The 25,738-nt window shown below is 36.5% G+C and overlaps 1 protein-coding gene across 2 annotated transcripts in view; it reads left to right on the top strand.

Annotated features, from left to right (window-relative positions):
* SMARCC1 (SWI/SNF related BAF chromatin remodeling complex subunit C1) overlaps positions 1 to 25,738 on the top strand; it is a 172,977-nt gene that overhangs the window by 43,339 nt on the left and 103,900 nt on the right. For both annotated transcript variants that reach the window (XM_044753984.2, XM_070493517.1), the window contains exons 8-11: positions 1,266 to 1,341; positions 17,816 to 17,941; positions 20,198 to 20,319; positions 23,028 to 23,152. In XM_044753984.2, coding sequence (XP_044609919.2) covers positions 1,266 to 1,341; positions 17,816 to 17,941; positions 20,198 to 20,319; positions 23,028 to 23,152 — 449 coding nt within the window. The remainder of the gene's footprint in view (positions 1 to 1,265; positions 1,342 to 17,815; positions 17,942 to 20,197; positions 20,320 to 23,027; positions 23,153 to 25,738) is intronic.

A 25,738-nucleotide genomic window follows, 5' to 3' on the forward strand; every position in this document is an offset into this window, starting at 1 on the left:
GCAGCATTGATAAAGTTTTAATTTGGTAGGTAATTTTATACTTCAGAATTGTAGAGGAATAGAGGATGTGATTTATTTAAGTGAGTTAGGTCTCACTAATAAGAGAACCTTTAAGCAAAGAGATGTGACGGTATGAGAGCGTATGCTGTATGGCTATCTGGGTAGTGAGGAGCATATGTAAAGGGCCTGAAGTGGCCACTGCCTGGCATATTTAAAAGACCACTGAAGCTCTTGTGGCTCAAATATAACATGAGTGAGGAGAGGGTGCTAGGAGACGGGGTCAGAGTGGCATTCAGAGGACCAGATTTCGAGGGTTGGCAGCCACTGTAATGATTTTGACTGCTATTCTGAGTTAGGTGGGAGTCATAGGAAGATTTTGAGCAGTGCAGTGATGTAGACTGACGTAGTTTTCAAAGGATCCTTCTGGTTGCTGTGTGAAAAATTGACTCTTGGGATTTGGGCAGAAGTGGAAGGGTGAAAGGTAGGTAGATAGATTCTGGAAATATTTTGAAGGTGGAGCTGGTGGAAGTTGTTGGTGATTTGATTATAGGATGTAATTGAGAGTGAAGTCAGGGATGTTTCCAAGGATTTTGGTCAGAACAGCTGGGAAGATGGAGTTGGCATTTACTGAGATGGGGATGATTGGCTAGAGCACCTTGCTGGGGTCAGGATGGCATTATATGTTGAATTTTGAGTGTGTTAAGTTTGAAAACCTAATTAGACATGTAAGAGATGTGGAATTGGCAGTTGGATTTGAGTCCAGAATTCTGAGAAGAGGGCAGATATAAGATTTCAAGTCGTATGTGTATAGTAGAAGCCATGGTGTTGCATGAGATTATCAAGAGAGTGAATAGCTAAGAGGATTCTTCCAAAAACTGAAACCTTGGGGCTTTCCAATGTTGAAGAGGTTTGAGAAAAGAGGAGAAACTGTCACAGGAGACTGAGGAGAGGCTGGCAACCAGAAGGAATACCAGATAATACTGTCTTAGAGGCCAAGTAAGGAAAATGCTTTGAGGAGAGAGTGATTGACTCATTAAAATTCTGTTGACTGAGGCTTGAACTTTGGCTTTAACAATGTGAAGATTACTGTAGACCTCTGCAGAAGAGTTTTCTTGTCAGAGTGGTAGAGACAAAAGTGTATGATAAATTGCTAATACTGGATCCTAATACTATTTCTAAAATACACTTTTACCTTTTGATGAAAGTCTTTTTAGTAAATGAATTTGAATTCTAATTTGTTTTTCCTTTTTTCATTTCCTTTATAGCTATGATACTTGGGTCCATAGTAATGATGTTGATGCAGAAATTGAAGATCCACCAATTCCAGAAAAGCCATGGAAGGTGAAACATCCTTTAAAACAAAAACTTATTCTTACATAACTTAATAGAACTTCTCAACTGTTCTCCACACGAAGTTTTAAAGAGATACAGAATGTTGATCTTCCTTTCTTGTCCTCCTGTTAAGAGGTGGCCATGGCCATGAATACTTCCTTATCCAGATGAAATGTTTGCAGTGATGTTTGAGGAGACCCCAAAGCCAACTTAGATTGTAGCTTGAGATAGTTAAGGAAGGGGTGTGAGGAGTGCAGCTGAACATCATTGATGGTGTCATTTAGGAAGGCTGCAAGCAGGGCCTGCGTGGTTTTTATTATGATAGACTTACTTTACTAATCATTTCTATTGTAATGGTAAAAGTCCACACAACAGCTCTTCTGTTCTTCAACTTTTAATGTGGAAATAATTTTGAAAGTTGCAAGAGTAATACTAAACCAAGTACTACTTTATACTCCTTTCAACTTCCCCTGTTGTTATTTATTTCAGGAAATTAATTTTTGAAACAATATTATAATCTGATACAGGGCCCATATTCCATCTCTACCAGTTGTCCCAATGATATAGTAAGTTTTATACTCAGTTTTTTCTCTTATCCAAGATCCGGTTCAGAGTCACACACTGCATTTAGTTGTCAGATCTCTTTAGTCTACTTTAATCTGAAACTTTCAGCCTTTCTTCTTCTTTCATGACACTGGCATTTTGAAATGTACAGGCCAGTTTTTTTTTTTTTTTAACAATGTCTCTGAATTTGAGTTTGCATATTTTTTTATTATTACATTGAATAGCTATGTATTTTTGGTTGCAATACTGCTTACGTAATATTCTGTCCTCTTTAGTGCATTGCATCAGGAGGCACATGTCCATTTTCCTCATTGTGGCTGATAGCTTGATCATTTGTTAAGGTACTATCTGCCTAGGTTTCCCACTGTAACCATTTTTCTCATTGGAATTAAAAATACTTTATAGGGAAATACTTTGAGACTGTGTAACTGTTATTTTCTTATTAAATTTATATCCCAAAGTTTGCTCATCCATTAATAATTCCTGCCTGATTGAATTAGTTATTACTGGTGCTTTTCTAATTCTATCCATTTCTTCTATCCTTGTAGTCGACATTTTGCAGTGGGGATAAGCATTCCCTTCTCCCTTTACATGTGTCTGTAGTATCAGTCTGCACTCATGGAACAGTGACATCACTACCATTCTTCATTTTGATGAATTGTCCAAAATTTGTCCACTAGGAAACTATGCTGCCTCCTGTGACCCTTTGGCATTATTTGATCCTTTTTTGCATACTTCCTACTTTCTGGTACAGATGTTCCAAACTTTTTTTGTAATTTCCCTATCCCAGTCCTGGAATCAGCCTGAGCTCTGGTCCTTTCCATGAGCAGTGGCAATTATACACGATTTTAATTGACTCTTTTATGTGGTATAATGAGCACTTAAGTTAATATGTTAGATTTTAGACCTAGTTCAGTCTATTTCTAATTGTGTGACCTTCGGAAAGACTGAGCTTTTGAGCTTCAGATTCTATGTGAAGAAAATGAGATTAACAAAAATTAGTCTTTTTTTAAAATAACTTTTTATTTGGAAATAATTTCCATCTTACAGAAAAGTTGCAAGAATAATAGTCGTATATGCTATACCTGTACACTCTTTATTCATATTTGCCTATTGTTAACATTTTACTCCCTTTTTGATGTATCATTTATACTCTGTGTTTGTTTCCCCCCGCCCCCAAACCATTTGAGATACAGATGCATATATCATGGGCCTTTACTCCTAAAAGTAAGTGCCTGTTTCCTAAGAATAAGAATTCTCATACATGAGCATAGTACAGTTATCAAATTCAGTAAATTAAACGTTGATACAATCCTTTAATCTACTGTCCATATTCTGGTTTTGCCACTTGACCCAATGTCGTTTTTTATAGCATTTTTCTCTTTATTATAGAATTCATCTAATATCACTGTTGAATTCATATGTCATATCTCTTTAGTTTCCTTTAACCTGGAACATTATCACTGTGTTTCCTTGCCTTTTATCATGTTTTTGAATTTCTCATTTGGAATTTCTCATGGTTAATTCTTACATTCATTCTAGTCAGAATACTGCCTAAGTGACATTGTGTCCTTCTCAGGGCATCACATTGGGAGGCGTGCTGTGTCCATCTGCTCCTTGTTGGTGACGTTAATCACCTGTTAAGGTGACTCCGATGGCTCTGCTGTGTAGTTACTTTTTTTACCCTACTTGCAACTTACAAGCAATCTGTGAGAGATTCTTTTAGACCATGCAGATATTCTACTTCTCATCAAAGTCTTCCTTCTCTTGCTCAGATTTAGCATCCACTTAACAGTCCTTGTCTAAACCAGTTTTTTTCTTTCATTGTTGTGCAGTGATCGTTTTCCACTCCAACCCTCCCTCCACATTACCACTTGGCTTTCAGAGTTCTCCGATAAGCAAGAGCCCTTCCTTTGCCCCCATCTACTTATTCATCTATTTGTTGTTAGTATGGATTCGTGTTCTAGTTTCAGTGGTCAGTAAAATTCGTTACTTAATTATTTTGGTGCTGAAATAGTTCCATATTTGGCCAATAGGAGCCCCTCCAAACTGGCTTGTGACAAGCACTCCTCATTCTTGAGTACCTCTTTGAGGGCATAGCAGGATGTTCCAGGCTCCTCTTCTGCCTTCCCTTCCTCATACCTAGAATTCAGCTGTTTCTCCTAGGAGCTCTCATTCCTTTTATTAGGAAAAGGTATTGGACACCAAGTCTGGGTACAAGTATGTTGATTGCTACTGAAGTGTCTTTGCTTCTAGGCCCTTTCTGCCCAGAGAAATAAGAAGTAGAGCTATTATGTGTGTATAAACACAAACATATTCATGTACTCATATACTTATTTTAGAAATAATGAGACCATATAGATACCTCCAGTTCTAATCCATCCCACAGTGTTCCTTTTGGCCCTCCCCTCTTCCATATTCATATCTGTCTTCTCCCAGAGTAAAAACCTTGGCTCCCAACAACACATTTACTCAGTCCATTACTACATTTAAATTAGTTTCAGAATTGCATTGCCCACCCGCTACAATAAACAAAAATACTAAGAGTGCAAGATATGTTTGTAGTTCTCTCTCTGGCCCTGTCCTGCCCAAGTCTGAGGGTACAATTGGTAAATAGTGTGTTAATGAGTTAGTTAGATTAACTCTTCCACCATCTTCAGTGAGGTTGTTACTTAATTCAACTGCAGTTGGGTTTCTTTCTTTCAGTTTATTTTCAGTTTAAGTGTTTCGTCTCTCTCTTCAAATTCAGATTGATTTAATTTTATATTTTGAATATGTAGAATTCTAACATGCTTCCCCAAAAAGGTATACTTCCTCTTATATTCTTTCTACCTCCTTCCCCTCATTCCTTGTAGAACAAATTTATTATTTTCTGGTTTATCCTTTCTGTGTTTGCTTTTGTCAAGGTATGCGGGAGTTTGCATGTTTTTTTATTTCTCTCTTGTATACTTGGCTTTTTCCACTTAATAATCTTTCCTAGAAATCCCTAGTGTTCATACCGGCACAATCCTCCATTATGTATATACACTGTAGTTTAGTCCTCCAGTTTTTTATGCTTAGAAATTTGAGTAGTTTGCATTATTTTGGAATTACAGACAAAACTGCAATAAATAACCTTGTGCCATATGTATTGTCATATTGTTTAAGGTGTATAGTCAAGATAAATTTCTAGAATTAGGGTTGCTGGGTTGAAGAGTAAATGAAAATACATAGTTAGATTCGTGCCTCTCTCCCCTGGGAGTTGGTACCCTTTTTGCATTCCTGTAAGCAATGAAGTGAGTGTCTCTTCCCTGATAGCCTAACCAACAGAGTGGATATTGTGAAGCTTTTGAATTTTTGCCAATGAGAAATGGTATCTCTGTTGATTTTAATTTGTATTTCTCTTCTTTTGAGTGAAGTTGAACATCTTTTATGTTTGCAAGAGTTCTTTTTATGGTTTTTGTGACCTGTGTATCTTTCTCTCATTTTTTCTATAAGGATTTTTCTTTTGTCTCCTAGAGTTTTAGAGGTTCTTTTTAAATGTTGAGAATGTTAGCCATTAATATGAGACGTATATTGCAAATATTTAGTTGTGTTTTTGACTTTAGTTATGGTGTTTTTTTGCCATGCCAAGGTTTATTATTTTTATATAGTCAGATTTCTTCTTCTTTACCTTTTAATGCATCAAGATTTTAGTCAGAATAGTAAAGCCTGTCTCTGCCTCTGGTTGTTGAGGAATTAGCCACTGTTTTCTTCTAGCAGTTGTATAGTTTCACTTTCTACATATAGATCTCTAATCCATTTTGAGTTTATTCTTATGTGATAAAAGGAATGGATCTCATTGTGTCTTTTCGAAATGGCTTCCCAGTTGTGTGTAAATGGATACATTCTGTATCCATTTATTATAAAGTCCGCCTTTGCCTCAGTGATTTGAGATACCACCTTTACTATATACTAGGTTTCTCTATGTAGATGAGTTAAATGTATTCTCTTAATATTACATATCTAATTTTTCATTTTTAGCTGCTAAGTAGTTCATCTATCCTTCTTTCTTCTTTTCTCCATTAAACTTTTTAGGTTGCTACTACTTAAAACTAATCCCAGATAGAATAGTTTGTTTTTCCTTTAGTTAGGAGGAATATTACTCTGCTACATATACCCACACACATGTTATAGTTTATAGATGAAAAATATGTTTTGTCTTGATTTTCATGGCATTCATGTCCTAAAAGTATTATCTCATTTTATAGATACTCCTAAAAACCTCAGTACCTGTTCCTGCTATAAAGAGAAGTCTGTTTAAATGTAGCTTCTAGATTTTTCATTAGGGCTATTTTAAATTTATTTCTAACAAAGAAAGGCCAGACTTTTAGAATTTTTATTTAATATGTAGACTAAAGAATTTTTTTTTAACTGTTCCCTCTTTTCTCCATGTAAAGTTGGCTTTTGAGTTACAAATAAGTGCTTTACTCTCTTTTAGAAGGCCATTGTGAGAAATCTGACAGTTCTGTGACTTACATGTGCCCTCTCCTAGGTAATTTATTGAGATGGCAAATGCCAGTAAAGAATGAGGTGACCGATAGCATTTTTTTGGTCTTGTTTTTAGGAAAATAGAATGACTTTTAAAAAGAAATACTACAGCTGGGCTGGGCCAGTGGCCTAGCAGTTGAGTTCACATGCTCTGCTTTGGTGGCCCAGGGTTCACTGGCTCGGATCCTGGGCACAGCCCTACGAACCTCTTACCAAGCCATACTGTGGCAGGCGTCTCAGATATAAAAGAAAGGAAGACGGGCACAGATGTTAGCTGAAGGTCAATCTTCCTCAGCAAAAAGAGGGTTGGTGGTGGATGTTAGCTCAGGGGTAATCTTCCTCAAAATTAAAAAAAAAAAAAAGAAATGCTATAGCTAAAAAATGCCTGCTCACCAATAAAAGCAATTACAAATATCTTAATTCAGTAGTTTTTAAATTTTGTTGATCATGTATCCAAGAAAATGAAATTTAAGAACTACTACCTTGTACTTTCAGTTGACATAGAAAATTTTTCATTAGAAATTTAGAGTTGCTGAGTATGTAGAATCCGTTATTTAAATACTTTTTCTTAATGTATTCCATGAAATCTAAATACACCTGTGATTTGTACACACCATTCTCCATCATCATTATCCATTTAAAAAATAGTGCATATGCTCTGCTCCTCTTTAAAAGTTAAATATAGTTATACTTTTTCTTCTTGTTCCTGTGTTTTTATTTCACTTGTAACAGAATATTACCCTAGTATAATATTCAGAAAATTTGAACTGGAATTCTTTCTTTCGTTTTCTGTATTATTTTATGAAGCAATGTCCACGTATTATTTTTTTGTTCTAAAGGAAATTTGATTGCCGTGACAAAGCACTTAATTTAAAAAATTAAATTGTGGATGTTAATATTTATTAAATATGGGTGAGAAAAACAGATCACAGTTAAACAAACACCTGTGTACTTACCACTCCCAATAAAAAAGAAGGTTACTGTTAATTTTGAAACATTCCATGTGTTCATCCTGTGCCCTGCCCACTCAGTTAACCATTATTCTAAATGTTCAGCTTATCTTTTCACTGTAGTTTTACATCAGATATATGTACAACTGCACAGGTCTTTTAGTTATCATGTTTAAAAGCTTTTAATATCAGTGGAGTCATATTCTTTCATGACTTGCCTTTTTGTTCAGCATTGTGTTCCTGAGATGTCATCCATAGTATATAGTAGTAGAAGTAATCTTTTGTGTGACTATATCACAGTATATCCATTGTAATGTAGGTGGGTGTGTGGTTGTTTCTACTTCATGGTGTTATGAAAAATGCTATTGTGAACTTGTTATATGTTCAGAATGGAATTGCTGGGTCACAGGGAATGCAAAATTCACCTTTTCTAAACAATGCCATATTGTTTGCAGATGGTCATAAAAATTTATTTAGCCAGGAGTGTATAAGTTTTTTGGATGTTCCATATCCTGTCCAATGCCTGGTATTTTCTGATTTTGTAGTATTTGCCTATCTAGTAGATTTCAGTGAAGTAGTATTTCATTATGGGTTTAACTTGTATTTTTCTTATTACTAAATAGCTTTATCATCTTTTCATGAATTCTGTGACCTTTGATGTTTCTTCTTCCATGAAGTGTTTGTTTCCAGCTTTTGCTTTTTTCCCGTTGCATTGTCTTTTTTTTGTTTGTAGGTGTTCTTTAGATATTCTGCATACTAACCATTGTCACTCGTTTGTGTTAAAAATATGTTTTCTCAGTAGCTTGTATTTTTGTTTTCCAATCCTAAGGTCATCATGATTTTCTCAGATCATCTTTAAAAGTTCTTTAGTTTTGTTTTGCATATATTTAAAATTTTTCCTGCTGTGGTGCTAGATCATCTGTCCTTTCAAGGCAGAAAAATATTCAAGGTGGATTCCTCTCTCCACTGATTCATGCAATTTCTGTCAAAAGTAAATTTTTATGTATGTCATGGACTTATATTTGTTTCTAGACTCTATTATATATTGGTCAATTTGATCTTACTTGAATACTCCCACATTTTTCTTCTAGGGTCTCTTGGGTCTTAGGTCTTTGCTCTTTTGTTTAAATTTTAACATCATATAAAACAAACTCGAACAGTTTTGGAGGTGGGTGGAGCAAAATGGCAGGGTGAGCTGACCCGGGATTCTCTCCCCTCCAAAATACAACAAAAGATTGGAAGAACTGAATTTCAGAGAATAAACATAATGCCAGCTCGTTAGAGACCTACAATACCAAGAAGGTGGAGATCATAAACCTTGCTTTACACCTTCAGAGGCGCTGGAACGGTGGGAGAGAACATCGCTCCCTCCCCTAGAGTCTGCGATCGCTGCGGTGTGGGTCGGGAAGGAGCGGGGGAGGGGCCGCGTGACGGGGGATCATCCAGGACTCCTGCCGCTGATTCAGTGGAGACCCGCTGACAGAGGGGAAAGCTTCCGTCCGCGGGGACCCTATAAATCAAGGGCCTTGGGATACCAGAGAACAGAACTGATCTGAACCCAGACCGGCGCGTGTGAGTAACAGCCCCTCCCCCCCAGCAAAGCCACTGGGCGCAGCGATCTTGACCCAAGGCGGAGAGCTAACACAGCACTCTCGACCCCCATCTAGTGGCGACAGGCTGTAACTGCAACTGAATTCTACCACCATGAGAAAAAACCGCTCCTCTACCATCCAGCAATTTATAAAAGCCCCAGACCAGAAGGAAAACAATAAAAACACAGAATTAAGTCCTGAGGACTTGGAATTAGGTAAACTAAGTGATAATGAATTCAGAGCAGCTATAATCAAAAAACTCAATGAGGTAGAGAGAAAGATAGAGAAACAAGCCGAGTTCTGGAGTTACTTCACAAAAGAGATTGAAATCATAAGAATCAAACAGAATTACTTGAGATGAAAAACACAATGGACCAGATAAAACAGAATACGGATTCCCTGAATGCCCGTGTAGACAACCTAGAGGAGCAAATCAGCATAATCGAGGACAGACAGGCTGAATGGCGCCAGACAGAGGAAGAAAGAGAACTAAGAATTTAAAAAAATGAGGAAAATCTCCGAGAGATAATGGATTCAATGAGGAGTAAGAACATAAGGATCATAGGAATTCCCAAGAATATGGAAAAGGAAAATGGAGCAGAAAGTATGCTTAACGAAATTATTGAAGAGAACTTCCCAAATCTAGGATTCAACGGAGAAATGTGTGTAGAGGAGGGTTTTAGATCTCCTAGATTTGTCAGTGTAAAAAGACCCACCGCAAGACACATAATAGTAAAGTTGTCAAATAGGAATGATAAGGAAAGAATACTCAGGGAAGTAAGAAAAAAAAAGAGAATAACCTATAAAGGAGCCCCTATCACACTGTCAGTGGATTTCTCTACAGAAACCCTACAAGCTAGGAGAGAATGGAGTGATATATTCAAAGCTTTAAAGGATAAAAACCTTCAGCCAAGAATACTCTATCCAGCAAGAATTTCCTTCAGATATGAGGGAGAAATTAAATCTTTTCCAGACAAACAAAAGTTAAGGGAATTTGTAACTAAAAGCCCTCCATTACAAGAAATCCTCAAGAAGGCTCTCATACTTGAAAAAAGAAAAAAGGGAGAAAGGGGACACAATCCACAGACTAGGGAGACCGATGAATAGAACCAGAACAGGATAGCAAATATTCAACTATAGCATTAGGGTAAAAATAAGGAAACTACCAAAACAAGGACGATCTTAGCACTCTAACTACAAATTAATAAGACGAGTTGGAATAAAAAATGAAAATATTTAGGAGGGGAAGAGCAAAGGGTCTAAATCAGTATTGGTCAAGTAAGTAAGAGACCACCAGAGAATAGACTATATTATACACGAGATTCTAAATACAAACTTTAAGGTAGACACTAAAATAAAGTACAGAGCAGAGTCACAAATCATAGATAAGGAAAAATCTAAGAAACCCAGCATAAGAAATTGCAGTATTAAATGGGTAGTCTAAAGCACACAGGAAAAGAAACAGAAAAACAAGATAATGAGCGACAGATTAACAGCATTAAGTCCACATGCATCAATAATCACTCTCAACGTGAACGGATTGAACTCTCCAATAAAAAGACACAGAGTGGCAAAATGGATTAAAGAACAAGATCCAACAATTTGTTGCCTCCAGGAAACACACCTCAGCCCCAAGGACAAACACAGACTCAGGGTGAAGAGGTGGAGGACAATACTTTAAGCAAATAGCAAGGAAAAAAAGGCAGGTGTTGCAATTCTCATATCAGACCAAGTGGATTTCAAAATAAGACAGGTAAAGAGAGACACAGAGGGATAATATATAATGATTAAAGGGACACTTCATCAAGAAGAAATAATGCTTATAAATATCTATGCACCCAACACAGGAGCACCAAGATTCATAAAGCAACTATTAACAGACCTAAAGGAAGATGTTAAAAACAACACAATAATAGTAGGGGACCTCAACACCCCACTCACGTCAATGGACAGATCATCCAGACAGAAAATCAACAAGGATATAGTGGAGCTGAATGAAAATCTAAAACAATTGGACTTAATAGACATATATAGATCACTCCACCCTGAAGGAGCTGAATACACATTCTTCTCAAGTGCACATGGAACATTCTCTAGGATAGACCATATGTTGGGAAACAAGGCAAGCCTCTACAAATTTAAAAAAATTGAAATAATAACAAGCATCTTCTCAGATACTAGTGCTATAAGGCTAGAAATTAATTACAAGAAAAAAGCCGAGAAAGGCACAAAGATGTGGAGACTAAACAACACACTACTGAACAAGCAATGGATCATTGAAGAAATTAACGAAGAAATAAAAAAATACCTGGAAACAAATGAAAATGATAGCATGCCATACCAACTCATATGGGATACAGCAAAAGCTGTATTAAGAGGAAAATTCATTGCAATACAGGCACATCTTAACAAACAAGAAAAATCCCAAATAAGCAACCTTAAAGCACACCTAACTGAACTAGAGAAAAAAGAACAAATGAAGCCCAAAGTCACCAGAAGGAGAGAAATAATAAAAATCAGAGCAGAAATAAATACTATTGAAACGAAAAAGGCAGTAGAAAGGATCAATGAGACAAAGAGCTGGTTTTTTGAGAAGATAAATAAAATTGACAAACCACTAGCCAGACTTACAAAGAAAAAAAGGGAGAAAGCTCACATAAACAAAATCAGAAATGAGCGAGGAGAAATAACAACAGACTCTGCAGAAATACAACAGATTATAAGAGAATACTACAAAAAACTATATGCCAACAGAATGGATAACCTAGAGGAAATGGATAAATTCTTGGACTTCTACAATCTCTCAAAGCTCACTCAAGAGGCAGACAATTTGAACAGACCAATCACAAGGAAAGAGATTGAAACAGCAATCAGAAACATCCCAAAGAATAAAACCCCAGGACCAGATGGCTTTCCTGGGGAATTTTACCAAACTTTCAGAGAGGATTTAACACCTATCCTTTTCAAGCTATTCCAAAAAATTAGGGAAGATGGAACACTTCCTAACACATTCTATGAGGCGAACATCACGCTGATACCAAAACCCGACAAGGACACCACGAAAAAAGAGAACTACAGGCCAATATCACTGATGAACATAGATGCAAAAATTCTAAACAAAATTTTGGCAACCAAAATTCAGCAATTCATCAAAAGAATCATACATCAGGATCAGGTGGGATTCATACCAGGGGCACAGGGATGGTTCAACATCTGCAAATCAATCAACGTGATACACCACATCAACAAACTGAGGAATAAAAACCATATGATCATCTCAATAGATGCAGAGAAGGCATTTGACAAGATCCAACAGCCATTTATGATAAAAACTCTGAACAAAATGGGCATAGAAGGAAACTACCTCAACATAATAAAGGCCATATATGACAAACCCATAGCCAACATCATACTCAATGGGCAAAAACTGAACCCCATCCCCCTGAAAACAGGAACGAGACAAGGATGCCCTCTATCACCACTCTTATTTAACATAGTACTGGAGGTCCTGGCCAGAGCAATCAGGCAAGAAAAAGGAATAAAAGGAATCCAAATAGGGAGCGAAGAAGTGAAACTCTCGCTGTTTGCAGATGACATGATCTTATATATAGAAAACCCCAAAGAATCCATTGGAAAACTGTTAGAAGTAATCAACAACTACAGCAAAGTTGCAGGGTATGAAATCAATTTGCATAAATCAGTAGCATTTCTATACTCCAGTAATGAACCAACAGAAGAAGAACTCAAGAATACAATACCATTCACAATCGCAACAAAAAGAATAAAATACCTTGGGGTAAATTTAAGGAAGTGAAGGACCTATATAATGAAAATTACAAGGCCTTTCTGAGAGAATTGGATGATGACATAAGGAGATGGAAAGACATTCCATGTACATGGATTGGAAGAATAAACATAGTTAAAATGTCCATTCTACCTAAAGCAATCTGCAGATTGAACGCCATCCCAATCAGAATCCCAATGGCATTCTTTACAGAATTAGAGCAAAGAATCCTAAAATTCATATGGGGCAACAAAAGACCCCGAATTTCTAAAGCAATCCTGACAAAAAGGAACAAAACGGGAGGCATCACAATCCCTGACTTCAAAACATACTACAAAGCTACAGTAATCAAAACAGCATGGTACTGGTACAAAAACAGGTGCACAGATCAATGGAACAGAATTGAAAGCCCAGAAATAAAACCACACATCTATGGACAGCTTATCTTTGACAAAGGAGCTGAGGGCATACAATGGAGAAAAGAAAGTCTTTTCAACAAATGGTGCTGGGAAAACTGGAAAGCCACATGTAAAAGAATGAAAATTGACCATTCTTTTTCACCATTCACCAAAATAAACTCAAAATGGATTAAAGACCTAAAGGTGAGACCTGAAACCATAGGGCTTCTGGAAGAAAACGTAGGCAGTACACTCTTTGACATCAGTATTAAAAGGATCTTTTCGGACACCATGCCTTCTCAGAGAAGGGAAACAATAGAAAGAATAAACAAATGGGACTTCATCAGATTAAAGAGCTTCTTCAAGGCAAATGAAAACAGGATTGAAACAAAAAAACAACCCACTAACTTGGAAAAAATATTTGCAAGTCATATATCTGACAAAGGCTTAATATTCTCAATATATAAAGAAGTCTCGCAACTCAACCACAAAACATCAAACAACCCAATCAAAAAATGGGCTGGAGACATGAACAGACATTTCTCCAAAGAAGATATACTGATGGCCAATAGGCACATGAAAAGATGCTCATCATTGCTGATCATCAGGGAAATGCAAATCAAAACTACACTAAGACATCACCTTACACCTGTTAGAATGACAAAAATATCTAAAACTAATAGCAACAAATGTTGGAGAGGTTGCGGAGAAAAAGGAACCCTCATACACTGCTGGCGGGAATGCAAACTGGTGCAGCCACTATGGAAAACAGTATGGAGATTCCTCAAAAAACTAAAAATAGAACTACCATACGATCCAGCCATCCCACTACTGGGTATTTATCCAAAGAGCCTGAAGTCAGCAATCCCAAAAGTCCTGTGCACCCCAATCTTTATTGCAGCACTGTTTACAATAGCCAAGACATGGAAGCAACCTAAGTGTCCAGCAACAGACGAACGGATAAAGAAGATGTGGTACGTATATACAATGGAATACTACTCAGCTGCAAAACAGAACAAAATCATTGCATTTGCAATAACATGGATGGACCTTGAGAGAATTATGTTAAGTGAAATAAGCCAGCGAGAGAAAGATAATCTGTGTATGACTCCACTCATATGAGGAATTTAAAACTATGGACCAAGAACAGTTTAGTGGATACCAGTGGGAAGGTCGGGTGGGGGGTGGGCACAAAGCGTGAAGTGGTGCACCTACAACATGACTGACAAACATTAATGTACAATTTAAATTTCACAAGATTGTAACCTATCAATAACTCAATAAAAAAAATAAAAGATTGATAAAAGAAAAAAAAACAAAACAAACTCATTGGGATTTTGGTTGGAATTAAATTAATCTTTAGAACAATTTAGAGAAAACTGACATTTGTACAATTTTGAATCTCTCAATCTGTGGATGTGATTTACCTCCCAGTTTATTTAGGTCTTTTATATCTTACAGTAAAGTTGTATAATTTTCTTTATACTTCCTTGATCATTTTAGAATGATCATATAATAAGATATGTTTTTGGAGAAATTTTTCTCTCTTAAATCGCACATATAGAGCGTCCATTGGTTAAAACTACTTTTACTTTTTACAAGGGTTGACAAATTATAGACTATTTGGCAAATTATAGCCACCGGTTTTTGTATGTAAAATTTTGTTAGACACCATCAAACCTGTTTGTCTGCATATCGTCTGTGACGGCTTCTGTCCTGTAGCAGTCGAGTTAAGTAGTTGGGACAGAGACCATATGGCTTGCCAGCCTAAAATATTTACTGTCTGACCCATAAGAAAAATGTTTACCAATTCCTGCTGTGTATATTGCCATAGCCTTTGGTGATTCAAAAAAACAAAAACAACAAAATAAAAAAAGATTACTTTAAGTGTAATCTGAAGAATTACATCCAAACCATTCTTTCATTGAAAACTTGAAAAGATGTGAACTGTGTTCTCTAATGTTAGAACTGCTCAGCCACCAAGATGGCCTAACCGTTTCAAACAGATAGGTCTTTGTGTGTAGTCAGATGGAGTATATTCTACATCTGTCAAACAGAATTAAGTTGGGAAAAAAAATGTTGATTAAAGGAATAAACTGTATGACTGGTGGGCCATATAATATTGTAAAGTACTACCAAAGGATTTTTGGAAACATATTATCTTGAAGGGTCATAGTGTCAGAAGTTTAGGACTGGGATTGATAACAGAGTTTATGATGGTATCATTTTATTGGTAAGGAAACTGGGTTTCAGAAGTTAGGTAATTTTTCCCAAGGCCCCATACCCTATTGCTGTGTTATTCTGACTCTAAGGTATTTTTATGAGAAAGGTAATAGGGCATAATGATTTAAGAGCTTATACAGAACTCAGTGTAAATCCAAGCTTTCCCTCGAGGGAGGTAGGTAACTGCACAGCTTGCTGCCACTCTGTTCTGCAGTTTGCTGATTTGGAGAACTGGAGAGACTGACACCTACATTGCTGTACCATGCTCAGGAAGAGTGAATGAGATTCATATTATATGTAAGGAGTTCATCAGTCTGCCTGCACAAATAGTTGTTAGCTGTCCATACTGTCCTAACAAACTTCCTCAAGTGATTTCTGTTAAGGTTTTCTGCATGGCAAAGAATGTAATGTGAATATTCAGCTCTACTTTTTTTCTTAAAGATTTTATTTTTCCTTTTTCTCCCAAAGCCCCCTGGTACATAGTTGTGTATTTTTAGTTGTGGGTCCTTCTAGTTGTGGCATGTGGGATGCCGCCTCAGCATGGCTTGATGAGCGGTGCCATGTCCGTGCCCAGGATTTGAACTGGTGAAACCCTAGGCCGCTGAAGCAGAGCGCGCTAACTTAACCACTCGGCCACGGGGCCGGCCCCTCAGTTCTACTTTTATAATATGTGCACACTTTGCAACACTTTGGAAAACACTATTAAGTTTGTAAATGCTGTGACATGTATTTTCTAAAACATTATGAATTAATTTACCCTTTTCTTTAACAGTCATACCTTTAAATAGATTCTTTCTCTGATTAGCTTAAAGTTTCTCATGTGCTCTGTTTATACCCCCTTCCCATAATTTGTACATACAGGAGTCTTTTCAGGTTACATTATTTAAGGTCTTATATTCTCTTTGACAGGGTATTAATTTTACGTTTATGTGTGTTAATGTATAACACTACTTTTGGAGAGAGAAGAGGCGTGTAGTCAGATGGATGTCATTCTTAAATCAATATGTGATTCAGGCATTATCCCGAGCAACCAATTTAGTAACCCTTCCTTTTTATTAAAAGAAAGGGGAGGGGGCCAGGAGGAGCTTAGATTGGCAAAATATTTTTATTAGAAAGTCCATATTGTCGCCTAGTGATTGCCATGTTGTATCTTGCTTTTACTTCTAGGAAAATTTCATAGTTGTAGTTGCTCTTCTGTTTGCTCTCATGATAATATTTTAATGGTTCTTGACCAGGCATGTTAATTGCAAACCTCCCCCCACAACCCCCGCCAGCCCCATGACTTGATGTGAACAGCAGTTCCACACAAGGAAGGACTGTCTAGTCTCCAGTTGTAATTATGTGCTCCCTTGAGAAATACTTTTGGATAAATAGAAATATTATATAGGTTAGGTCTGTGGTTTAAATATCAATCTATATCTATACAACAACCAGAGAAAACGTCATTTTAGTAATTCTTAGTCAGAAACACTAAGAAAAAAGCAAGATAAGTGGCCTTGTGAAGGACTGGGAAGAAGCCCAAATCTGACTCTCACTTATCCCACCTCCCCCAGCCTTGGCTGATTGTAAAAGGTCTCCATAGAGCACTGTGTGTTCTGGATGGGGCTAGGTCATAGGTCTGTGTAAATGTACTCTTTCATCATTACTTAAAATGTTGTTGAATGCATAAACCTAGAGACATCCTGCATGCCTAAAGCAGTGACTAAATTTGGCCTTTTGCTGTTAAATGTTTGTGTTGGTGATTTTCATGAAGATAAAGATGCCATGATTAGTGAAATAAGGCACATACTCACTTATCACTTATATGTGGAATCTAAAAAAAAAAAAATGTCAAAACTCCTAGAAACAGAGAGTAGAAGAGTGGTTGCCAGGAATGGGGGTTGGGAGTGGAATAGGGAGAGATTGGGAAAGGGTATCAACTCTGACCTATAAGATGAATTAGGTTTGAAGATCTGATGTAAACATGTTGACTATAGTTGAGAACACTACTGTATAATTGAAATTTGCTGAGAGAGTAGAACTTAAATGTTCTCTCACACACTCAAAAAGATCAATATGTGAGGTGATGGATGTGATAACTAGATGGAGGAATCCTTTCACAATGTGTCTGTATATCAAATCACCCTGTGTACCTTAAATACTTTACAAATTTTGTTTTTCAATTATACTTAAAATTGAAATAAAGAAAAAAGATGACATGATTATCAAACTTAAGGCTCTTGGTATCAAAACCTCAGTCTACGTAAAACCAGTGATGCTTTCTTACCATTTCCTCAGTAAAAACATGGAATGAAAATTAGAAATGATTAAGTTGCCACTCACATGTCATTAATAATCTTGTCTTTAAACTGTTATATGCATTTGAGGCTTTGGTTAGTAAATCAGCTTCTTTCATTTTGAGTACTTTAAAAACTCTAATGATTTATTACTTATGTAGATAGTCATGCTTTGATGTGGTTTTAGGTTCATGCGAAATGGATTTTGGACACTGATGTTTTCAATGAATGGATGAATGAGGAGGATTATGAGGTGGATGAGAACAGGAAGCCTGTGAGTTTTCGTCAGCGAATTTCAACAAAGAACGAAGAGGTATTTGGTTTGGCACCATTTTTCTCCTCTTGGTCTTTCTTCTTTCTTGGCCTGAATATTGTCACATCTTCATTAATGAACTCTCACATATAAACCAAGGTGCATCCATCAAGTATATATAAGACTTAGTAAGTGGCTGTTAACAACCATCTCAGGAGCTGGCAACCCCAAAAAAGGAGCATGAAAATCTCAAAGGGTCATTAAGATTTCAAGTGGTCCATGTAGTATGACAGTGGTACAGCTGATTTTGTTTTCTAGATGTGAGTTTTAATTTTGTGAACCAACTATCATCACAGGGTAATTTAACTTAGCTGTTGGTTTTCCAAGAGAAAACTTTTTCTTTCTCCCCAAAGCCCCAGTACATAGTTGTGTGTCCTAGTTGTAAGTTGTGCTAGTTCTTCTATGTGGACCACTACCGCAGCACAGCAGCTGACGGGTGGGTGCTGTGGTTCCGTGACCGGGAAGTGAACCCAGGCCACCGAAGTGGTGAGTGCTGAACTTTAACCACTAGGCCCTCAGGGCTGGCTCCTCATTTTTTTAAAATATTTTTTGGTAGCTTTGTTAATGCACATACAGTAGTTAGTACAGAGTATAGGCCTTAAAGGTCTCAGAGTTATAATTTAGTCCTTTTTGATGTGGGAAGACTTGACATTTAATACTCTTCAATCCTTTAAGAAGCCTAGCCACTTAAATATTTATCTGTGATTTCTTATACATCACAACTTGTGAGGTAGGTGTGTCACTAGGGGAAGCTTTGAGACTGAGAAGGCGGCTTGGATGTGTTAGTGTTGGGTTTCTGACCGCTTTGGACAGAGACTTGTGATTCTGAAGTCCTTTTCACTGGAGGCACTTAGAATTTTTTCTTTTTGTTTTGTATTTTAGTTTTTGCAAAGTCTTTGAGACAGATGTACTTATACCCATTAACTTAGAAAGTACAGTTCTTTCATACCTTAGTTTCAGCCCTGAGACCTTACTAAACCTCTTTGTCAGACTTTGTGTATTCTTTATTTTTAAGAAAAATATTTAAAAAGTAGATCTTTTATCATATCCTTTCATTTTGTTTGTATTTGTTTTGGAATTTGACTTTAAAATTTTTTTTATTTTAGTGTTCCCCTGCTGATATGTTTATATGTTTGTTTTCTCTTAATGCATTTCAAACTAAGTTTTTTGTCATTAGGAATATTCTCATTTCCATATCACATTATTAAACTTATCTTTTCTTATCCACCCCTGTACAGATTTAGATGTTTTTGTTTATTTATTCACTTACTTTTAGGGGGATTATTTGAAAATTGATTTAATATTCCTATTTAAAAAGTTTAAGTTCAGACTTACTATGCAATCAGAAAGGTGTGTGTAGTTTAGATTTTCTTTGAAACTTCTCTTATAGGTCTGTAAGATGACTCAGATTCCCAATTTGATGCTACAGAGCTACCAAAAGGAAATGGATAGTTGTAAGGGGTAGGAGGGTACCAGAGAAAAATAAATATTTTATTGATGTTTTAATCTCTAATTTTTTTTGCACCTCAGATACAATACTTGGATCACTTTACGTGTTTTCTTTTTCTTTATTATGGTCTATTTTATTAAACAGTTATCCACAGGTTGGCTTTTGTATATTGATGTGCATCCTGCAAATCTATTTAACTCATTTATTAGCTTACATAGTTTTTTTGTGGATTCCTTAGAGTTATCTATATATAAGATCATGTCATCTACAAAATAGGGGTGGTTTTACTTGTATAGGTTGACTTTTAAATCATAAATTGCAATCTTATTTAACATTTTTTGTGTCATAAAGGTATCCGTTATATTCCTTTTACTGATGAATTAGGAGTAGTTTCTGGTACATTTTCACAAGATCCATCAGCTGGTCTTTGTATTTCATTAATTTAACAGCGTATGTTTCATATTTTTCCAGTAGTTATTGAAAATGCTTTTCCCACCTGGAAACACAGAATGTGAACAGGAACGGGTTTTAGTTGTGCATAGTTTGGGCATGTCTGTTTTTTAGCATAGTTTGAATACCAGTAGATGGTTCTGATACTTCCACTGGTGGTGCATCACCTGAGAAGTCAGGAGAAGTCTCTTCACTGCTGGTGGTCCAGGGTGCTTAATCATGTGCCTTTCATTTGCTCCGAGCTCGTGGGTTTGGTATTATCTTTGTTTGTGAAAACTCACCTTTGAACAAGGATTTGTAGAAACTGAGGAGTCAGCAAAGCTGGCTGATACTCATTTCCATTTACTTTTTCCTAGCCAGTCAGAAGTCCAGAGAGAAGAGATAGAAAAGCATCAGCTAATGCTCGAAAGAGGAAACATTCGCCTTCCCCTCCGCCTCCCACACCCACAGAATCCCGGAAGAAGAGTGGGAAGAAAGGGTAAGAACTTCAGCATGATTTAAAAGGCATTAAAACAAACTCCAAAGGACTGTCCAGATTTTTACATTTATATTGGAAGTTTTGCTGAAAGGAAGTCTTACTTTGACTTGGTGGGAAGTCTTAGCTTCGAAAGCTTGTCTTGTTATGCGATGTTATCTGATGGGCATCTTATGTCATATTTGTACAAAGGCACCCTGAATACGGTCTTTTTTTCTGTATATAAGTATATATTGAGAAGCGTAGCTGGTGTAGGGAATTTAAGAAATTATACTCACCATAGTATTTTTTTCTGATTTTACCACCTGCCCCATTTGTGATCAAAATGACTTACAGAAGAAAGGAACCTGTGTCTGTTTGATGTTCTGCAATGTGCAACAGCATAGTGCCTTGTTCACTGGGTTACATTTGTATTTAGTGAATCTTGCTTGAGTGAGAATTTTGGTTTCTATTAATAGGTTGTGGGAATTAAGTGATACTTTAAAGCCCTTGCACAGTGCCTGGCCTGAAGTAGATACTTAATAAATCGTAGATAATACTTAATAATTTATTATTAAGTAGATACTTAATTTTGGGATTGTGTAGCTCAAAATATTTTTAATGCAATTTCACAGATGTTATAGTTTAGTCTTAGAACATGACAATTTGCAAAATTTATTCTTTTCATGTGGTAGTAAATTTGTTAAATTTCTGGCTGTTTACTGGGCTGTAAAGATCTACTTGACATCTTCTTTCCATCAGCTTACTTTTACTGATTTTCCTCTCCAACCAAATTTGCATTTCTGTGCCCAGAACATGCTTGAATTACATTGTTTCTGGAAGGGTAGCATTATCTGAAGCATTCTTAACCATGCATAGAAGCTTTTAAGGAAGTTAAAAAACTCTTAGTTTTATAAATAATATTAATGAGCCAGTCACAGTTATAAAAAGATTTAGTTATTTTGTCATGTCACATGTATTGTGATGTAAAAATTAAAACCGCAAAAATAGATATTCTTTTAGGTATTATTGAGGGTAACTTTATTTCTTAAATTTCTTCTTTTTTTAAATTAAAGATTGGCATCTGAGCTAACAACTGTTGCCAATCATCTTTGTTTTTTTTTCCTGCTTTTTCTCCCCAAATCCCCCCAGTACATAGTTGTGTATTCTAGTTGTGGGTCCTTCTAGTTGTGGCGTGTGGGTTACCGCCTCAGCATAGCCTAATGAGTGGTGCCATGTCCACACCCAGGATCCGAACCGGGGCGAAACCCTGGGTCGCTGAAGTGGAGCATGCAAACTTAAGCATGTGGCCATGGGGCTGACCACCTGTTTCTAATCTGAATGTTAGTGTTGATGTTCAGAGATTTCAGAGCTCCCTGAGATCTTTGTGAAGAAAACCATAGCAACTTTTCTACATGTTTGTGGGCCTGAATTTGATGTGTTGCTTGGTCACCGAACCAAGATGTGATGTCCAGGAGGCTCACGTGGTGGCATTTAGCCTCTACTCGGAGTATAAAGCCCACCAAATTGAGTTTCCAAAATAAATGTATCTGTGTCCTTTAATAGAATGCATCTGCTTTCTAATGAGCAGGGCTCTGCACATTTTAAGTTTCCCCTTAGAATCCTATATTTAACCAAAACATATTCAAATCTGTTTTCCTAACATTTGTTTCATTTGTTTTCCCTGCATCTCTTCTTTCCTTTTTAATGTATTTTATCTCCCTGCCACCTTTAGGGTCATAGGCTTTTACAATATTGTCATTTAATGTTTATTTCAAGAAAATTTTACCCAATGTATCTTATTCTAACGTATACCAATATCTTGTCCCTCTCAGAAGAGAACTTTGAGCATTCTCTCACCAGTGAGGACTCAGGCTGGTTGGTCCCACATGTGTTTCAGTTGGCTCTTTCTCCATTCCCACTCACTTGTCAGTATACTCTAGATTACTATGCATTTCTTCCCTAAACAGTTAATTTTTTCCTCATGCCTTTGTGCATCATCCTGAAAAATTGCCTGCTTTTTATAGTTCCAAAGGTTCAGCTTAACTGTCACCTTCAATCTTGACCAACTCTTTCTCTGAGCTGCATTTTCTTGGTACTTTTATTCATTTCTCTGTGCTGGGTACACGTCACATTATATGAGGTAGGTAATGATTTCTGTCCTGTATCCTCTGTAATTCCTCAAGGTAAGGAATCATTCCCTTCTTGTTTGAACCCTAACATGCTTTCTGGCATGTATGAGTTTTAAAAGTAAATATTGATTTGATTAAATTGGTGGTGAAAAAGCAGTGACAATTTTTTTAAAAAGAAAAAAGTTAGTACCATCCTAAGTGGTTTTACTTTTCAGCTCCTGATGGTAGGATGATACAAAGAGTTCTACATATCTTTGAGAAAATTTCTTATGTAAGTGATTGTTTATGATCTGAAATGAAATGTGCCATATTTCCATAGCAAGTGTTCTTTTGTTACACTAATTTATGCCCCTTTTAGGATATTGTTCTAAAATTTGTATAGTAGGATTTCTGTGCCTCTTTCTTAGGCCCAATAACTTATTTTCCTTTTGGCTGGTTAGATGTAATTTGGGGAATGTATGTAATTTGATTTCTGTTTGTCTTTTAAGGTGATTCTGTGCATTGATTCTAACAGCAATGAATGTAAAGCCTCTATAATTGTTTGCTATATAAGTAGCTATAATCAGTCTTGTTTATATTTATATACTTTGTATTTTTTAGCCAAGCTAGTCTTTATGGGAAGCGCAGAAGTCAGAAAGAAGAGGATGAGCAGGAAGATCTTACCAAGGACATGGAAGACCCAACCCCTGTACCCAACATAGAGGAAGTCGTGCTTCCGAAAAATGGTTTGTATTTTTCTACGGAGACTACGACAGTGTCAGACATGATTAATCATTCTTAGCAACGCCATGGGATGATTCATTTCTTGCTCTGCATCCCCAGTTCTCAACTTTTCAAATATGAGTAGATTCTTCCTTTTAAGGTTAATGTTTATGAAATTCCCTCTTTCCCAATCTTTTGGTATACTTCTGCTGTTTATTGAAAAAACACAGTCTGACCAAAAAGTTCTCTAAATTTAGTAATGCTTTAAAATTAGTGGTTTTAAAATCCCAACAGAATCAATATACATATGAAAAAGTGAAGTTCTTATCTATGTACAGTTTAACCTATTTAAATCAGTTATTGGGAGGAGGATGTTACACTCTTTTAACTGTGAGTGTGGATTTGTCCATTTTTCCCTTTATTCCTGTTAAAATATTTTTCTTTATGTATTTTCTTTGTGAATGTCAAAGCTCTATTTTAGGGCATAGACATTTAGGATCATAATGTCCTCCTAATGAGTTGACTCTTGTGTCATGTCTCTCTGTGTGCCATAATAGTGCTTGTCCTGAAGTCTGAGTTCTCTGATAATAATAAAGCCCCATCTAGCCACACCCCTTTTTAAAATTTCTCCCTTTTATTTTTTATTAGTCGCCAACTGTACTCAAGATGTCAGTACAGCAGTCTTATAAATTGTACATTTTTTCTCATGCTTTATGTTTTCAAATTATATTGCCTTTGCAGTCTTTTACTTTCGCTCTAATTATGTAAAGCATATTGCTTTTAAGCAGCATATTGTTGAGGCTTGTTTCCCACCCCCCCAGGATTCACATTTTCTGTTTTTAATTGAAATATGTTAGTCCATCTAAATGTAACATAATTATCGATATGGGTTTAAGTCTGCTTCATGCTATTTTTCTTCCCCATTTGTTCCTTTCTTGTTTCCTGGTATCTTTTGCTTTAATCTACTACTTTTAGTGTTCTAGCTTCTCTATTTGTTCTTTTTGTTTTTATAACTTGTATAGTTTCTTTCTTTTTTTTTCTTTAAGATTCTTTTTATCCCAAAGCCCCCCAGTACATAGTTGTGTATTTTTAGTTGTGGGTCCTTCTAGTTGTGGCATGTGGAATGCCACCTCAGCACAGCCTGACAAGCGGTGCCATGTCTGTGCCCAGGATCCGAACTGGTGAAACCCTAGGCCGCTGAAGCAGAGTGTGCCAACCTAACCACTTGTCCATAGGGCTGGCCCCTATAGTTTCTTTTTTTATATAGCATAGTTTTTTGGGGGGGGGGGGAGTTTTTTGTTTTTGTTTTTTTTGGATGAGGAAGATTTGCCCTGAGCCAATATGAATTGCCAGTCTTCCTCCTTTTGTATGTGAGCTGCCACCACAGCATGGTTGCTGACAGACAAGTGGTGTGGTTCCACACCCAGGAACCAAACCTGGGCTGCCAAAGCAGAGTGTGCCCTACGTAACCACTAGGCTACTGGGGCTGGGCCAGCATAGTTTCAATTGAGATATACTTCACATAGCATAAAATTCACCATTTTAAAGTGTATTTTAATCACTCCAGTGGCTTTTGGTATATTCAGTATGTTGTACAACCATCACCGCTATCTTAATTCCAGAACGTTTCTATCCCCCTGAAAAGAAACCCCATACTTACTAGGGGTTAGTCTTAAGTTATCCCATTTTCCCATATCCTAGCAACCACTAGCCTACTTTCAGTCTGTATGGATTTTCTTATTCTCTGTTTGCTTTTTAGCTGTATTTTTCTTAGTGGTTGCTCTAGGGATAACTATGTATCCTTAATTTATCAAATCCATTTAGAATCTCTGTTGTTCAGTTGAGATAAAAATGAAATTTACTGTAACATAATTTATGCTCTCTCCTGTCTTTTGTGATATTTTCATATATTTTACTTCCACATGTGTTATAATCCCCAGAACATCTTTTTTTGGAGGGGATGTTCTTTTTTGTTTTAAGCAGAAGTTTGTATTTTTAAGAATTTAAATAATGAAAAATAGAGTGATCTATAACATGTTATATGCATTTCTAAAAATCATTGTGTTGTGCAAAATTGGGTAATAAAAACCACACAAATGTATTTTAAAGGACATATAGAAGAGAAAATTCACAAAAGTAATCAAAATATTTATTTTAAATAAAAGAGCTGTGAAAGTGTTGGTAGTCCTAACAGGTAACTGTCTAAATTTATAAAGCTGTAGTAATTAACATAGTATGGTTTGGATGCAGGAATGGCTGAATCCATTAGTGAAATAGAATGACCAGTTTAAATATAGATCTATGTTTGTTTATAAATTTAACTTATTGTGAATTGAGCAATGCAAATCAGTGTGACAAGACCAAACTTTCCACAAATGACTTTTGGTAAAATTTGGTACTCTGCTTTGTATCATATGTAAGAACTTAAACTTCAGGTGGATTAAAGTGCTAAATTCAAAAAACAAAACTAGGGGCCGGCCTGGTGGCACAGTGGTTAAGTTCACACATTCCACTTCGGTGGGCCGGGGTTTGCTGGTTCGGATCCCAGGTGCGGACATGCACTGCTTGGCAAGCCATGCTGTGGTAGGCATCCCACATATAAAGTAGAG

The sequence above is a fragment of the Equus asinus genome, chromosome 21, assembly GCF_041296235.1.
Source record: "Equus asinus isolate D_3611 breed Donkey chromosome 21, EquAss-T2T_v2, whole genome shotgun sequence".
NCBI classification, from domain to species: Eukaryota; Metazoa; Chordata; class Mammalia; order Perissodactyla; family Equidae; genus Equus; species Equus asinus.